The sequence below is a fragment of the Cheilinus undulatus genome, linkage group 21 (genome assembly GCF_018320785.1).
Source record: "Cheilinus undulatus linkage group 21, ASM1832078v1, whole genome shotgun sequence".
In the NCBI taxonomy this organism is placed as follows: Eukaryota; Metazoa; Chordata; class Actinopteri; order Labriformes; family Labridae; genus Cheilinus; species Cheilinus undulatus.
Genome location: NC_054885.1, coordinates 25,945,166 through 25,962,913, shown reverse-complemented (window position 1 = coordinate 25,962,913; position 17,748 = coordinate 25,945,166). Strand labels below are relative to the sequence as shown.

The 17,748-nt window shown below is 38.5% G+C and overlaps 1 protein-coding gene and 1 pseudogene across 1 annotated transcript; both read right to left on the bottom strand.

Moving 5' to 3' along the window:
* Positions 1 to 764: 764 nt before the first annotated feature.
* Positions 765 to 3,600, bottom strand: LOC121529602 (primary amine oxidase, liver isozyme-like). The gene is made up of 5 exons (XM_041817542.1): positions 2,028 to 3,600; positions 1,796 to 1,914; positions 1,401 to 1,567; positions 1,139 to 1,271; positions 765 to 1,028 (listed from the first exon to the last, which is right to left on the bottom strand). The coding sequence occupies exons 1-5, from the start codon at positions 3,598 to 3,600 to the stop codon at positions 765 to 767; spliced, it is 2,256 nt and encodes a 751-aa protein (XP_041673476.1).
* A 2,646-nt stretch (positions 3,601 to 6,246) lies between these two features.
* On the bottom strand, positions 6,247 to 12,140 carry LOC121529601 (annotated as a pseudogene).
* Positions 12,141 to 17,748: the final 5,608 nt, after the last annotated feature.

Genomic DNA, 17,748 nt, shown 5'->3' with positions numbered 1-17,748 from the left:
GAATGAGGAGTTTACTCCCCGGGGTGTTCTTGAAAGGAATGAGGAGTGTCTATTGTACTACCTAAGACGTTTTTCAAGGCTTTATCAATTACTAAGAACTTTGCTCTATGAGAAATGACCTGATTTAAAAAAGTAACGAGTCTGCAAAGTAAAAGTAATCACACTAAAACAACAGTAATATAGTTATTTGAATTTTATTGAAATACTACACCCACTAAAAACAGATACATTAAAAAATATTTCTTGGTCAAATGATCAGTAGTACAAAAATAAAGGCATTTAACCTGGGTTACACAACTGCATATTACTACACATACTTTTGTGTAGCTACCCAGCCTTGTTTTGTAAGAGAACTCATTTAGTGAAGTTAGCCAGTAAATGAACATTATTCAAACAGGAAAAGAAGTGGGAAGGTAATTCATTTTAATGTGAAAAAAATGATAAGACAAACTGAATAAAATTCAGATTAGCTCATGTGATTTTGTTTATGATATATTGATTATTTTAAAATGCCTTATGAACACTGTTGGGCATTCAATACCTATAAAGCAGTAAAACTAATGCAGCCAAAGAACAATACATAAGTCTAAGGTTTAACATTTGTAACACTGACAAACAAGCACAGCTGCACTATATATGCTAGTTCAAAACTTAAAATTTTAAAGTTATAATCATGTTCTTACTGCAGTGTCTAAAATACAATTCTAACCAAGCAAAACTAAAGAGGACAGCATTTTGTAACATTTTCTTTTAATTCCTCAGTTTTAATTGAAGCCATGGTAGGTGAAGGGTTCAAAGACAGGGCTGCAGGTCTCTTGAGCAAGGCAGGCCACCCTGTTGTTGTCACAGCTGTCCTCTTTTCCAGGCTCAATGTACACTCCATCAGCAGAGTGGATGGATGGGTCCTCATCAAAGTAGTTGTGAGGGCGCAGCAGGACCCCACCTCCATTGCCCACTGTCACAGTGTTGGGGATGTCCTCTGCATGCGGGATGTGGAGGAAACCGGCGGTCACCCAGGCAACCAGGTCCTGCAATAGACAGAAATGAAGAAAGATGTAAAAAGCATAGCTATGTTAAGTTTCCTTCTTTTCCTGTGTCTTTTCTGTGTAGGGAGCATTTCAAATGTTAACACACACACCTCATTTTCAATGTTTTCATTATCTTCAATGTACTTGCTGAAGTCAACAGCTGGATTCCACATGTCCTGTTGATTGTATAAGCTACCGCTATTCCGTTCCAGGTCCTTATGTTTAGTTATGGCAACCTTATACCTGGTGGAAATTAGGATAAATGAGACTGAGGAAAAATGCACAGGTTAGATAATGATAAGAAGAACTTTAAGACAGAGAGCAAACTAGGGAAGACTATAGTCTAAGATACAGTCATAAAACCATCCTCACCTGGCCCAGGACATGGACTTTTCCTGTGGTTGGCTCTCTGGGAGGTGATCTCCTGGGTTGCTGGACACCTGCAGCCTGTAGGTACGCTGGTGACCCCAGCGGTTGGTCTGGCTGCTTGCAATGTGGAGGTAACGTGGAGTCTTGGTATCGTAACGCATTGCTGCCTCCTGTAAGAAGTCAAATACAGTATATGTCCTCAGGAATATCTGTTCAAGTGGTATATGTGCCATTGGAAGTTTCAAATTCAATTTCAGATTTTTAAAAAACACACTATTTCCCTGTTTGGGTAGCACCACACCACTAGAAATGATCAGTTGACTAAACTTCTGCAGCTATGCAGCTGTAATTATTACTGCTAAAAAAGCCATCCACTATAGGACTATAGGACACTGCACCTGCTCTGTATTATGTTGTTTCTCCACCAACCGAGGGATCATGGTATAATGTTCAGGCATCCAGGGAAGAGAGACATTCACATACTCCATGTCTTTGGTCTGGAACACATTCTTTACTCCTGTAAAAAGGTTACACTTTTGCTCGTTAATAAATGCATATTTGAAATATTTTTCATATTTATACATTTATGGTATTGTAAAGGTCCTCAAGATCAAAGAAAAAAGATACAACCTAAAACATCAAGATCCGCCTTTAAGTTAATGAAATGGGTGTGGATATTTCCAGTAATGTTTTCTGCCACTTGGTGACCAAATTGGAAATTATCATCCACTTTGAAAGAAGATGCAATGAAGCCAGTGGCGCGAACTTTGGCCTCCACTGAGCCGCTTTGGTAGAACACAAAATCCCAGACGTAGTCATAGTTTCCGATAGCTGTGATTGTCCTGAACACCAGAGCAATGTCAGCAAGTCCTCCATAACTGTGGAAGACAATCTCAGAGAAGTGCCTCCGTAGAGGTTTACCCATGTCATGCTCAAAGACACAAATCGAGTTTCTGAGCATGCGTGGAGCACCACTGTCCATGTAATGCGTAGTGTCTATGTAGGTGGCTGAATAGGGGCAGTCGACACCCCTGGCCAACTCATAGTTACATGCGCCAATGCCAAGGCTGCCATCAAGGAACTTGGTGAGCATGAGATTTGGAGTGGCTGACCCATACACTGACATGGCATCTTGAACGCTCAGTTCATAGATGATCCTCTCCCCTCTGAAACGAACATCAAACACTCTCATGCCTCTGAGGGTATTTAGTCCAAATGCAAAACTCCAGTCACGGTAAACAATGTTGTTTTTCTCTACACTGAATCGTTTGCCTTGTACATAAAACTGTTGGGGTCCAACTCCTGTGGGTTTCTTCCTGGGTTTGAGTGATGCATAATTTGGTACAGGGTTGTAGATGATTTTCCTCACACTCCCTGCCTCGTATTTCTCCTTCAGTTCATTTACACTATCAAAGTACTGACCATTATAAAGCACTTTCATCACACGCCACTTAAAAGAATCTGTGCTTTGGTGGTTGACCAATATCTCAAAGCCGACATGATGAAGGTAAAAGCCCTCTTCATTTCGACAAAGTGAGAACCAGGTCTGTCGGTCTCCTGACTTGACCCCTTTGGGCATGCTTTCATAACTAGCCAGGTGTGATGATGGAGTCAAACCGAAGCTTTCATTCATGAGTGCACTTACTTTATCGAGTACAATCTTCAAAAAAACTTGTAAATAAATGCGTTCCGCAGTATTAATCGGACGTGCAGTTAAAGGGATCTCCCGTTTGTATCTCTCAATAGTCACATCTCGGTGGTTGGTTGGGTTGGGTAGTGGGCCAACAACATATTCCTTTATGGTATTCTCACTGCCATGATAAACCACTGCAGTTGCCTCTCTTGTTGGTTTTGGCCCGTTGTCATCCAGATAGCTCAAAACATCCTGTTTTTTAGGCAGGGAGAGCTCGATCATATACAGGTAGTCAGATGAAGGATGGGAAAATGGATCAAATGTGATGTTCTCCCCTGGGATCTTGGTCATGTAGTCACGCACCTGAAGAATCTCTTCTGCTGAGAGGTCAGCAAAGACAGCGCTGCGCTCATTGTGGGTGGCCGGATGGTCTGAGTTTACCTGTTGAGCAGGGCACTGTGGAGTGCGTTGGGTGTTAAGCCATATCAAAACACAGGTACTTATCAGCAAAGCAACAGCAGCAGGAACCAGGAGGTATTTCAGGACTGTGAAAAGAGTTTTGCAGACCATTTTTCTCGATGTGTGCAGCAGGAATAGTCATGAGGAGGTAATGGTGACTGCTAAAGAGCACTGGAAAAAGGGGCAAGGCCAAGGACAGCTTTTACAACCTGAGATCTGTTTGTTTTGTTAAGACCAATAGCAGCCTGTTACAGCGTCGCAATAAAAGTTGCTGGCATACATATTGAGTTGTAAAAGAAAAAAAGTTAAAAAAGAATGGTATACTAAGATAGCATAAACCATGTGAAGTATTTATAAATGCTAAAGGAATATTTATAGATAATGAATAATGGATATGATTTGACTGACTTATTCATATTTTACAACTGACAATAGTGTAGGTGGGTTGTCTAAATTGGTTTAGATTGGAAGATCTTGGTGGCTATGAAATGTATTACTTTCAGTGAATTATGTACACTTGCTGCCCAGATGATGAATCCTACTGGGTATACCTATTTACATTTTACCAGGTCCCTCCAGTAACCTCAGGTTTCAAAAATGGATTTAACTTTTGATCAACTACATGTGTTTATCACCTCCCTGTCTTTTACCACCACCATGTGGTCAAAATTTAAACTTGTTGAAGAAGTCTTTTGTATAATTCAAGCAGGTAGGTCATGAGACAGAAAGGAAGGGTCAGTGTATTATATATTTTATTTTCATTTTTATATTTTTTTCTGGCAGGTCCATTTCCTGTTTGAAACCAGACTCAAAAATTAGGAGAAACTCTTGTTCCTCTTTTTTTGTTTTGTTTTTACTGAAAATGGGAAAAACAAGTTTTTAATATATATATATATATATATATATGGGTCAAAAAAAAAAAAAAACACACAGAAAAACAAATATGAAATTTTTAAAAATGGTCAATTTTTATTCCAAATCTTTTATTTTGTTTTCTTGTTGAATGAAATACTCAAGAAAGGGGAAATTATATGGCCAATGGGAAAGGTGAACATTCCAAATAAAAGCCTTAATGTCAAAAATTTGGCCTACATGGTCATCCACTGTTGTTTACAGTATAGTAATAGGCCTATTTAGTGAAAACAGTGTATTCAAAATGTCAGTGGTGAAAGTACTGGTGACTAAATGGACTTAATTAACATTAGGAGGAAAGTAAATTAATATGAAATAATTATCCTGGACTGCTCGAGGTATTTATTCATGGACACCATTTTCTCTCTGATCATTATTTATTAACTTATTTATTATATATATATATATATATATATATATATATATATATATATATATACACACAATAATAGATGAACCCTTCAACTAAACAATACAATCATTCACTGAAAATTTGACGACCTGCTGTGAACATGAATAAATACCTCAAACAGTCAAGGCTTATTTATTCATTTTAATTCATTTTCCTCCAAATATAGTCCATTAAATCACCAGTACTTTTACCGCTGACATGATTTTTGATATATTATGTAGTGCTAATAGGTCTATTATTATAATACTGTAAAACACAGTGGATGGCTATATAGGCTTGAATTTTGTGACCAAAATGAAAAAATGAGAAATCAGTTTGTTTGTTTGTTTTTCCATTTTTGCTATTGTCTGTCAAAACGAAATACAGGTAATAACTAGAACTAGCTGATTTTTGAGGCTCATTTTAAACCGGGAGTATTCTGACCAGCAAGGCATATATGCATATATATGTATCTACTTACTTATTTTTGTCATTCCTCAGGGAGTTTTATTTTTGATCCCTGGTGGGTACAAGTACAAACTCACAACCGTTTACAGCAGGTTGCTCTGCAACATTTTGAAAGTCAACCAATTTATACCTCTGTAACTGGAGGAGACCAAGCATTGTTACTATAGCCTTGACTCTCACCTTTACTTGATATAAAGTGTTTTATTTTTAAGTTACTGTGCAGCAAATCCATCCCTACGAGGAGGACGGTGCTGCACATTCACTTTTGTTCTGTATCTTTATCTTCATCGACATTGGGCTGTATGATTACTGCATGAGGGTGATTCACCACTTATTCCCCTGAATGTAGATGCTGCATGCATTTTTCTTGTCATCACCATCAAAGTGTGTCAGGCCTATTTCACTAGCCCTGTTCTGTCAAAACTAAGATGTCTTCTGAAAGCAATATTTTTCCACAGACAAATTTAGCCACTATACAGCCTTCAGGTTTTTGTGCCAGGTTGTTGTGTCGTCACTTATGAGTTATGAAAGAAGTTTTAGAAACACAGGCATAAACCAGAGGTGTAAAGATAGCCACTACAACTAACATTCATTTTGAATGTCAAAACAAGCAACAAAAGAGCTGTAAACAGAGTTACTTAGGGCTGTGGTGAATGACAATGTAATCCAGTTTCAAACTGTTTTGATAAAAAGTTGAAAATTACATCTTCATATGGGAGTAAAATGACTGGTATGTGCTTTCCTGCCTATCACAACTCTCTCTTATGCTCTCCTTCACAGCAAATATTCCACTCAGCTTTTTAAGGGCATAAGTGCATGAAACACACAACTTATATATACATTTGAAACATTCACATTTCCTTTAAATGAACAATTAAATCAAAAAGATTCATAAATAATCATGGCCTTATGGTTGTATGGCAAAGTAAGAGTATTTTTTTTAAATCAGAATAAATCATATATTGACTCAATTTTTCCTTCTTTGCCTAATAAAAGCCATGGTAGGTGAAGGGCTCCAGCACAGGGCTGCAGGTCTCTTGAGCAAGGCAGGCCACCCTGTTGTTGTCACAGCTGTCCTCATTGTCAGGATCAATGTACACTCCATCAGCAGAGTGGATGGATGGGTCCTCATCAAAGTAGTTGTGAGGGCGCAGCAGGACCCCACCTCCATTACCTATTGTGACTGTGTTAGGAATGTCTTCAGCATGGGGGATGTGGAGGAAACCAGTGGTCACCCAGGCAACCAGGTCCTGAAAATCAACAAAGTTAGCTCAAAGAGTGTGTAAAATATAGTATGTGTTAAGTGACATTACATTTCTACAATCTATAATTCCAAAAAAGCTGGGGCATTGTGCAAACAGACCGATTGTTCATACAAGTGCCTGCTGTTCAGTAACCAAAGTTCTCACAAACGTCACAAACATGCTCTGATGCAGTCATGTCTAACGTTATGCACACTGTGATACATGGAAGGAGGGGAGAGATGACGCAGAGCCTGAAACCTTACCTGATGAGAAGAAATGAGGTCCCAGTCCAGTCAAGGTATCCACTGCTGCATTGTCAGCTATGAGATTGTTATTTTTGTATTAATGATGCCTTTATCAGTAATTCTAATACATCTAAATACATATCAATAATATTATCCTTTAAAATTGTCTGGTGTAAAGAAAGAGCACCAATGCATTTTGAACAGAAGTGGTATAACCTTGAATAAAAAAATTAAAAAGGTAATAATTCCATCTGTCATATTTATTTTATAAAAAATAATTTCCCATCCTCAAAACTGTATTTTCTTATCAAAAACTGATTTTTCTTTATTCTATTTTGTCACATGTGTGTACATTATGATATTTAATTTGACTAGTTTCTGCTGGGTTGAATTTTGGGGTCAAATTTCCAGACAGGTCTGAAAATTTTGAGTCATTTCTACCAGGGTCAACTTTTTCGCTCAAGTTTGGTGGCAAAGCAGCGTATCCTTTCATCCAGAATATAGCATTTTCAGGGATGTTCCTGCAAGATAATGCCAAATGACATTCTTTTCCAGTCACAACATCATGGCTGCACAGTAAAAATGTGTGGGCACTAGACAGACAAGCATGCAGTCCAGACTTCTCAACTATTGAAAACGTATGGTGCATTATGATATAAGGAATGGTTAAAAACCCCACACTATTAAGCAACTTAAGAAGTACATTAAGCAAGATTCCCACTTTCAATACTTCAGCAATTAGTGTGTTCAGTACCCAGAACCTTCCGAAGTGAATAGTTATAGACCAATTTCCAAATAGTGTTTGAATGGTTAGTCAGTGGTCAACTGAAAGAGTTTTAAGATTCAAATAATGTTTTATCATCATTTCGGTCTGGTTTCCAAAAAAAGCACAACACCGTCACGGCTGCTCTCAAGGTTTTAAATGATTTTATCCAGGCTCTAGACAGTGAGAAATGCTGTGTGGCTCTTCTTATAGACTTGTCAAAGGCATTTGACACTGTAGACCATAATTTGTTGTTAAATGTGGCCCAGCATATTGGCTAATCAAACCAAGCAGCATACTGGTTTGCAAACTATCTGGATGGTAGACCCCAATGTGTCCAGATGGCTGTGTTACCTCTTCTTTCCTGGAAGTCTCCAAAGGCGTGGCTCAAGGTTCTGTCTTAGGACCTATTTTATTCTCTGTTTATTCTAATAACTTGTGCAGTAACATGTCAAATGCCTCTTATCATTTTTATGCAGATGATACTGTCATTTATTGTTGTTCAACATTGATAATTCAGGCTTTTGAGTTTTTGCGGTCTGCTTTTAATGTTGTCCAATCTCGTCTGCAGAAACTTAAATTGGTTTTAAATGCAGACAAAACCAAACTCGTCGTATTTTCAAATAAAAGTGAGTTACCAGGGAGCATCCCTTCAATCTTAACTTCATTAGGTTTACCCATTGAGCTAGTGTCTAACTTTAAATATCTGAATTTTCTTATCGATCGTGAGCTTTTGTTCAAAGCACACATTGCCAACTTGGTCACCAAACTCCGGGTGAAAATAGGTTTCTATTACAGAAATAAATCCTGCTTCTCCCTCAGAGCTTGAAAATATCTTGTATCCGCAACCTTTCTACTGTTGCTTGATTATGGTGATATTCTGTATATGACAGCTTCAGACAAATGTCTTCAGTCTGTGAATACTGTCTATCACTGTGCTCTGAGGTTTGTCACTGGTTGTAGTCGCCTCATGCATCACTGTAAACTCTTTGCTATATCTGGATGGCCTACTCTGAGTGCTCGCAGGTACACTCACTGGCTAACTCTAATTTACAAGGCTCCTCTTGGCTTAGTTCTCCTTATTTATCTACTCTCCTTCAAAGAACTGAAAGCCATTATGCCTTGCACTCTAGCAACATTGTTCATCTGCTTGTTTCTCATGTGAGGACTGAATTAGGGAAAAGAGCATTCCATTTTGCTGCCCCCTCTGCATGGAATACTCTCCAGTCTGATTTGAAATTGTCTGAACTCATTTCACTTGTGTGTCTTAAATGACAGACAATGCGAGACCACGGAACAGTGTCCGTGTTTATAAATTTGTGATTGTGAGTAATTTTTCCAGCACTTTATCTGCAGTTTACCTCTGCACTTCCAAACTATTGTCTGTTTTAACTTATTTTGGTAATCTATCACTGAAGTGTTTTTATTATGACGTGCTGCTGACCTCTTGGCCAGGTCACCCTTGTGAAAGAGATCTCGATCTCAATAGGTCTTTATCTGGTTAAATAAAGGTTAAATAAAAATTTTTTAAAGATGCTTACAGAGTATTGGAAGAATAAAAGGAGTAGTAAACATGCTCCTGTAACAGTTTTTTTGACAAGTTGAAATGATCATATTCAGAATGTCCATATATGAAAAAACAATTTGACAGTTTGAACTTTAAATATCTTTTCTTTGCATTGTTTCACTTGAATACAGTTTGAACATGATTTTAAAATCAATGAATTCTGTTTATATTCAGTTTACACAATGTCCCAGCTTTTTTGAAATTGAGGTTTATATAATCTAGAGTCAAAACTAATGTGAACACACGCACCTCATTTTCAATGTTCTCATTATCTTCAATGTACTTGCTGAAGTCAACAGCTGGATTCCAAATGTCATGCTGATTATATAAACTACCGCTGCTCTGCTCCAGGTCCTTCTGTTTAGTAATAGCAACCCTGTATCTGCAAGAGGTAAAGTTAAATGGAATTAAGGGAGTAGGAATGGATTGGCTCATGCTATGAAGATTTTAAGGGGAGGAAGGACTTCGATGATAAAGAACAAAGAGAAACAAAGAGATGATGAATCTGGAGTGAGGCAGGTCTTCATTTTTATGCTGAATCTCACCTGGCCCAGGACATGGCCTTCTCCTCTGCCTGGCTCTCTGGAAGGTGGTCACCGGTGTTGCTGAATACCTGAAGCCTGTAGGAGCGCTGGTGACCCCACTGGTTGGTCTGATTACTTGCAATGTGTAGGTAGCGTGGAATCTTGGTATCCTGACGTAACGCAGCCTCCTGCCAGAAGTCAAAATAACATTAAAGCCAAAAAATGTCATGAATTATAGATCCTATAAGCCTATGACTGGCTTACTGTTCCAGGCTAGGGCATGTCCTGTCTTTGTGAAACATGCTGTAGTTTGTTTTTCATTGTTTCAGACTATTTTTTATTAGAACATAGATTTTTACTTGTGCCTGATATGAACATCTTAAAAACAGACCTTTCCCCCCTTACACTGTCACACTGAACCACAGTGAAGAACCCAAAATGCTCAACTCTAAACCAGGAGGCGGGATTGTATGTCTGTTTTTAGTCCATTTAAGACCTGTGTCACATACCAAAGTCTTTCACATTCTGGTTGGATTTAACCTTGATTCACATGCAATTAAGTTTTATGTTGTCAAAGAATGATTTGTTATTTCTATAACAGATAGTGTATGATTGAACTTTGATCACATTATACCCTCTGTGGCTTAACTTTCTTCATAATATTATAACACTACAACATAAAAGAACCACTGAAGAAACACTTTACCTTCTCTGTTTCGAGCTGTGTCTCCACCAAATGGGGGATCATGGCATAACGTTCAGGCATCCAGGGAAGTGAAACATTCACAAACTCCATGTCTTTGGTCTGAAACACATTCTTTACTCCTAATAAAGGGAATTTAGTGGAATTACATTTTAATTACATGTCAATTTTTTTATTTCAATCAAAAGCAATCATATCTGTTATTTCTTTCAGTTATTTTGGAATAATTTCAAGGTCATTAAAGATTTTTATTATACTTACCTGAAACATCAAGATCCACTTTGAAGTTGATGAAATGGGTGTGGATATTTCCAGTGACATTCACAGCCACTTGATGACCAAACTGAAAATTGTTGTCCAATTTAAAAGAAGATGCAATGTAGCCACTTGCATGCACTTTGGCCTCCACTGAGCCGCTTTGGTAGAAAATGAAATCCCATATGTAGTCATAGTTATAAATAACTGTGATTGTTCTGAATACCAGGGCACTATTAGCAAGTCCTCCATAGCCGTTGTAGACAGCCTCAGAGAAGTGCCTCCGTAGAGGTTGGCCCATGTCATGCTCAAAAACACAAATTGAGTTTCTGAGTCGGCGTGGAACTCCAGTGTCCATGAAATGTGTAGTGTCTATGTAGGTGGCTGAATAGGGGCAGTCAACCCCTCTGACCAACTCATAGGCGCATGCACCCATGCTCAAGCTGCCATCAAGGAACTTGGTGAGCATGAGATTTGGGGTGGCTGACCCATACACTGACATGGCCTCTTGCACGCTCAATTCATAGATGATCCTCTCTCCTCTGAAACGGACATCAAACACTCTCATGCCTCTGAGGGGACTAAGTCCAAATGCAAAACTCCAGTCAAGGTATACAATATTGTTTTTCTCTACACTGAATCGTTTGCCTTGTACATAAAACTGTTGGGGTCCAACACCTGTGGGTTTCTTCCTGGGTTTGAGTGATGCATAATTTGGTACAGGGTTGTAGATGATTTTCCTCACACTCCCTGCCTCGTATTTCTCCTTCAGTTCTGATAAACTATCAAAGTACTGACCATTATAAAGCACTTTCATCACACGCCAGAATGAAAAATTTGTGCTTTGGTGGTTGATCAATATCTCAAAGCCGACAGGATGAATGTACAAGCCCTCCTCGTTTCTAAGGAGAGCAAACCAGCTTTGTCGGTCTCCTGACTTGACCCCCCTGGGCATTCCATCATAGTAAACGTGGTATGATGATGGAGTTATACCAAAGCTGTCATTCAGGAGTGCACTTACTGGTGTAAGGACATGTTTAAGAAATGTATCAATAACTATGTATTCCCCAAAATTAACAGGACGTGCAGTAAAAGGGATCTCCCGTTTGTATCTCTCAATAGTCACATCTCAGTGGTTGGTTGGGTTGGGTAGTGGGCCAACAACATATTCCTTTATGGTATTCTCACTGCCATGATAAACCACTGCAGTTGCCTCTCTTGTTGGTTTTGGCCCGTTGTCATCCAGATAGCTCAAAACATCCTGTTTTTTAGGCAGGGAGAGCTCGATCATATACAGGTAGTCAGATGAAGGAGGTGAAGCTGGCTCAAATAGGATGTTCTCCCCTGGGATCTTGGTCATGTAGTCACGCACCTGAAGAATCTCTTCTGCTGAGAGGTCAGCAAAGACAGCGCTGCGCTCATTGTGGGTGGCCGGATGGTCTGAGTTTACCTGTTGAGCAGGGCACTGTGGAGTGCGTTGGGTGTTGAGCCATATCAAAACACAGGTACTTATCAGCAAAGCAACAGCAGCAGGAACCAGGAGGTATTTCAGTACTGTGAAAAGAGTTTTGCAGATCATTTTTCATCAGCTTAAAGGAGAGATGTAAAGAAACCTGAGTGAGGGGGCAAAGCCACTCATTTTAAAGAATGCTTTTACAACCTAAGAGGCGTTACCTTTGATAAGAGCAACAGTAACAATATTATGTACCCAATAAAAAGAAACTATAAGGTTCAATAAACTTTAAAGGTTTATTGGGCAACTTCAGAAGAGTTAACTGATTCCATGGTTTGGAGGGAACCTTTAATAGTAAATGACCGTTTATGCAATATATTTTATTACATACCATTTCTTTTAGAAAGCCACACCTCAATAGCATCTTTGTTAAGCTGCAGAGATGGCATTAAAGGTAGGCCCACAGTTGTGGGTTTGGCTTAAATTCTTCAAGAATGATGAACTTGAGTTTAAATAGATATAATTGCTGCCCACAGAAATGTTGAGATTAAAATAACCTGACTCTCCATCAACTTCTGATATCTGGTATAATGTTATATTGGTTTTTCAACATCAAATCATATGTCTGGTTTGAGAAGGCACAACAAGTGTTTTAGATCATTTTTTGTGTCTATCCAAATAACTCTGACCCTATTTTGAAGAGCCACCATAAAGTCAGATTTTTCTGTTACTCTGGCTCCAAATCTGCCTGATACAAAGGGATCGCTTGCCAAGCTCAATCCTCCAGGCTCAGGGGAATGCCATTCGAGATAGTCTGTGACTTCCTCCACTACTGTATGTAAAAACCTTCAGACCTCCATGGGTTTTGGTAAGTGTTCTCAACCTGTGACTGGTAAGACTTCCCTTTTGGTGTACAAATCAGTGCTTGTGCGTGTGCACAATGGGCACAGCCTTGATGGCTACTGCAGCAGTTGTCAACTGCTGTGAAATGCAGCTTGTAATGCTCTCAAGATTGCTCTGGGTCTAACATGTAAAAGAAAAGAAAAGAAAAAGAAAAGAAAAGAGCAACATTGACACAGTGGTACAGAGAGCTATACAAAGTTATACCAATGGAAAGCCTCCCTGCTAAATTGAAGGGGAACTACACACATTTTTTCAAAATTTGGCAACCTGTTCTAGTGCACCTACTATTTTGAAATTACAGATTTACTACAAAGGGGTGGATTAAATTTTGGTTGGAATCTCAGCCCCCAAAAGTTGTCATTTAACAGGGAAAGGCTGAAGTGAATTGACTGAAATTACCATTACTCATTCCTATTTTCAATTATTTATCTATTTTTGTGCTTATTTAGTGAATCCTATCACCGCTTTTCCTTTGAGGAAAATTATGAAAAAGTGGTATACTACAATACTGCAGATTTCTTTTTTAGCATGTGTTACACTACTTCTGAAAACTATACGTTATGTGATGTTCCATGGCTGAGTCTTGATCTTGGTGCTGTCTTGTCATAATATCATTGTTAAGTTTTGTACTTGTTTTGTATTTGTCAGGGTTTGTATTTATTCTGTGTGGTTTGGATGTCTTCTGCTGCTGTTATTGCTTCTGAAAATTAATAAAATTTAATTAAAAAAAAGAAACCATCGTGATCGTGAGCATATTCAACATGATTTTGCAAAAGCAAATCTGCAGACCCAGCACAAATACAAGTCAGTATTTTTAATCCAGTTTGCTGCAGAGATGATGGTGAGGATGGTGGGGTTTACAGTTTAACAGAACACTCTCTGATTACGCCACTCTACAATGTATACATCAGGGCATTGGCAGGACAGAAAAAGGGGTCGGTTTCTTCAATCACAAATGCATAACTTTCCACTAGTTGAATATTATACAATGTATCACAATGTACCGTTGACTTTTTATTTTATGAAGGCCCATTCACCTTGTTATAGTTACATACAGCAATAACTGTTACCTCACAGAGAGGTCAGTCTTTCTCATTCTATAGTGACAGGCTTTTATAGCCAAGATAATGTAGAACTTTGATTTTACTCAGTTTTCATCTGAGGGAATTAAGCTGCTACAACCAAAAGCAACCCATCTCTGCTAATAATTTAAATGAGCAAAGGGAAATCTGTTAGTGCAGCCACACAAACATTTATCCTAGGAGATGCATTTCTTTTTTTTCTTTTTTTTTTTTCCTGTTCCTCTCTTAGAATCAGAGAGATTGGCAAACAGAGAGATGGACATACAATCACAGAGAAAGACAGACAGACAAGCATACAGAAAGACAGACAAAAAAGAAAGTGAGATACACACAGGACAGCTAAAATAAGAGATTTTATAGACTGGCAGACTTGCAATGCAAAAGTAAAGTTGAAGAGCTGAATTCAAAAGTGACTTAAGCCAAAAAGTGCACAGAAGCAGACTTGTGATCTTTCTCTCACACATTTTTGTACATAAACTGCAACATCAACATTTTGGATAACCTGCAGGGTGTAAGGTGGCTGAAGATTTATAAGAGCTGCAAGAAAATTAGAAACTGGTGTAATACATCCAAAAACAAGGCCGGAGTAGGACTCATTTTCAGCCCTGAAATTCCATGTCTCAGACCAGCCCAATGTGATTCCCAACCTTTCACTGGAGATATAGAATTGTGGATCTAGTACATGCATGATAATTATATCTATCTGTCAATATTTTTTAGAAAGGTACAAAAGGTTACGTGTATAACTCATAATATTAACAAGGATAGCTTAATTTGTACACTTTTTAAAACAAGCGTTTACAGTTACAAGTGATGAAGCAAATAGGAAAACAAAGCAACAAAAGGCAACAGAACAAATGACACCAACATAAGCAGAACCCATACAGTTAAAGAGCCTAGACAAAAACCTGATCAAGATAGTCACCCAGCAGTATCATAGGACATCAAAAACCCAGATGTCATGAGATGCCATGCAAACTAAGACATCATAAACATAAGAACACAGACATCACATTGACATAGTTGGTACCGTAAAAACAACTGGAACCCAGGCAACACAGGAATCCAGCTACACAGAGAGTGAGACCTGTGTAGAGACCAACAATTACACTGAGCTCAATACCAGGGCCTAGCACTGTGACGGACACAAAAATCAAGTTTTAGTTCTCGAAGCTTGTCCAAAATTTGCAAAAAGCTTAGCCACTTGCATGGTATACTTGTATGTTTTAAAGGGTTTAACACCATATAATTCATTGGGTTGATTCATAAACTTGGATGGTGTTTACACAGATTATTTTTGGTTTTGTGTTGCATATCTGCTGGCTTACTGGTGTCATCTCCACTGGGCATTTTTACTTCGAGCTGCAAGTTTGTGATTAAAAAAAGACAGGCTTCTACATTTGGCCATGTCAGCTTCCATATAGCTTTCCATTTTTTAAACTAGGTATTTTGTCACCTTAACTCTTGTTATTATCATTTTGTCTCTCTTCATTATAACTAATGATAATAATAATAATAATATTAATGATAATAAAAACGTAAAATAAAGGGCTAAGCTAAGCTTAACCACTAACTAGTGGTTCAGACTTATTTTTAGCTCAGTCTGCATGAACCCTTCTAGCCAGAAGATTAGGTTTACTCAGATTTACCCCAGAACTTTGTAATAGAAATTCTCCACCAGTGCTTGCATTTGTTATTATCATTTTTGGTAGATTTTTTTTATCTGATTTTTTTTTTTTTTTAAGAATTTGAATTACTATGAAAATGTGATGTAGTTTTGATTATACTTTGTTTAGTAAGTATTGAACCCAAACTTTCTTAATGTGGTAACATTAACAAAATGTCTCTCAATGTTTGTGTAACCATGCCCTATACTGCGGTGCCTGCAGTGGTATTTGCTCCATGAGATACTCCCTCACTGAGTTTTTAAGGTGCATTTTTTCAACATAATATGCACAATCTAGATTGTGTTATTAATGATTTAGTCATAATTTTGTATCATCTCTGTTTATTTTCAATGCCAAACATGAACATTTTCATGGCTTTCTGGAACCCTTTGCACGCTATTTAAAGTTTTTTGACAGTCTAACCAGTGCAGCATTGAATAGAGTTTGTTTTTTGAAGCAGCAGTGGCCACAGGAAGTTTCAGCTCCATTCCTACAAGACCATGTAAATCCTGGGAGAGGTAGTATCTTTAAGAGCCAAGTTCAGGAAACCCAAGACAGGAAGCAGGGAGCGAGAACCTCTGAGCTGCAGTCCCAGTGGAGATGCAGATGTGCAACAGGCAATTATTACCAGCAGGGTGTAGTCAGGAAACTTATGGATTGAGGGCCAAAGGTCAGGACCCAGAGCAGAGGAGAAACATGAGGTTACGTGACAGAAAACATGTTGGATACAGCAGAGTAACACTGAAAACAAAGTTTGGAGTGAATCCCACATCAGGTCAGTCCATCCAGGGCTGGACTGGAAGGAAAATTTGGCTGGAACCAAACCTTCACAACACGGTTTAATGTGATGTAAGTGCAGACACCATTCCTTTGTCCCCCTTGAGATATAGATTGACCAATTTTTTTCCCAAAACTATCACATAACTCAGAAGTAAATGGTATAGATATATCTAATGGTGTGTAGATTATCACATTCTTATATTAGGAGGATGCATGTATGTCCTTTGGCATGCTGTCCTCAGGGTCTATGGGCTTTAAGAAAAAATGAGACAAATAATGCAGATATAAATTCGCAATGCTTCAGAGAGAAAGCATGTTTGCTTCTCAGAGGTCCCCAAAACATGCCTGTGAAGTTTGTTGCTGACAAAACACTCCAGTATTGGATTTTTGCATGTCTAAAAAGCCCTCTGTTTCAGTCCTTCTCAGAATGAGCCGTTTCTGTGGCTTTAAATGGTAATTAGCTGTCTGACTCTGCCCCTGACCACACCCCTCTCAGGAAATGGATGTGACACTTTTATCCAAAGTTAGGGACCTGCCTGGGATTTGAACCATCAATCTCCCAGACCAAAGTGAGCAAGGTAACCCACTGAGCTATCCAGCATCCCAGCTGGCAGATGTGAGGAAGATCATGAGTGGAGCGGGGAACTTTCTTCCAGGCGGGGAGAGCCAACCAAACCTGTGGGCGGGTGCTTATTCCCCATATGACATCATGTGGGTAAAATCTGAGAGCGGCTTGTTTCAGCACACATTTCCTGAAAGGTGGAGAAAGTGAGGAGGAAAGGGAATGGATTTTTCTGATATTTGAGGGGATTGTGGACAGGCCAGGGGCACATATTTTTGTTAGAAAAGCCTAAAAAGTAGATTTTTGCATATATCCTCTTTAAAGTTCATGGAGGATCAAGACCACAGAGTAACACAGGGTAAAAACAATTGCGGTCAAAAAACGTCAATGAATTTTGATGCATCAATTCACTATAGTGAGCCCTTTTTCTTCTGCATAAAACAGATAACTGGAAGTGACATAAGTAAAGGCAGTCTGTTACAATTTGTTTTACATTAATACATATTGATCATAAAAAACTGTCATTGATAAAAATGAATGAAATTATTATAGTACTGATGTGGGCCACAGATTTAGATTATGAACAAGTCAAGATAGAAACAGACCATGAACAGGCCAGGATGAGGAGAAAAAAGGTATTAATTCCATATTAAAGAAAAAACTACAGACATAGATATAGATATTTCCATCAGTTGATCTTATAAGATTCAGTGTTTGAAAATTACTGGTGTTAAAGAAAA

What these genes read in the sequence shown, in the direction of transcription:
- LOC121529602 (XM_041817542.1), bottom strand. Translation starts at nt 3,600, where the DNA reads ATGGTCTGCAAAACTCTTTTCACAGTCCTGAAATACCTCCTGGTTCCT. An exon ending in GGCGGATCTTGATGTTTTAG is followed by an intron (nt 1,915 to 2,027) that starts GTTGTATCTTTT and finishes ACCTTTTTACAG; the next exon opens with GAGTAAAGAATGTGTTCCAG. An exon ending in ATGAAAACATTGAAAATGAG is followed by an intron (nt 1,029 to 1,138) that starts GTGTGTGTGTTA and finishes TGTCTATTGCAG; the next exon opens with GACCTGGTTGCCTGGGTGAC.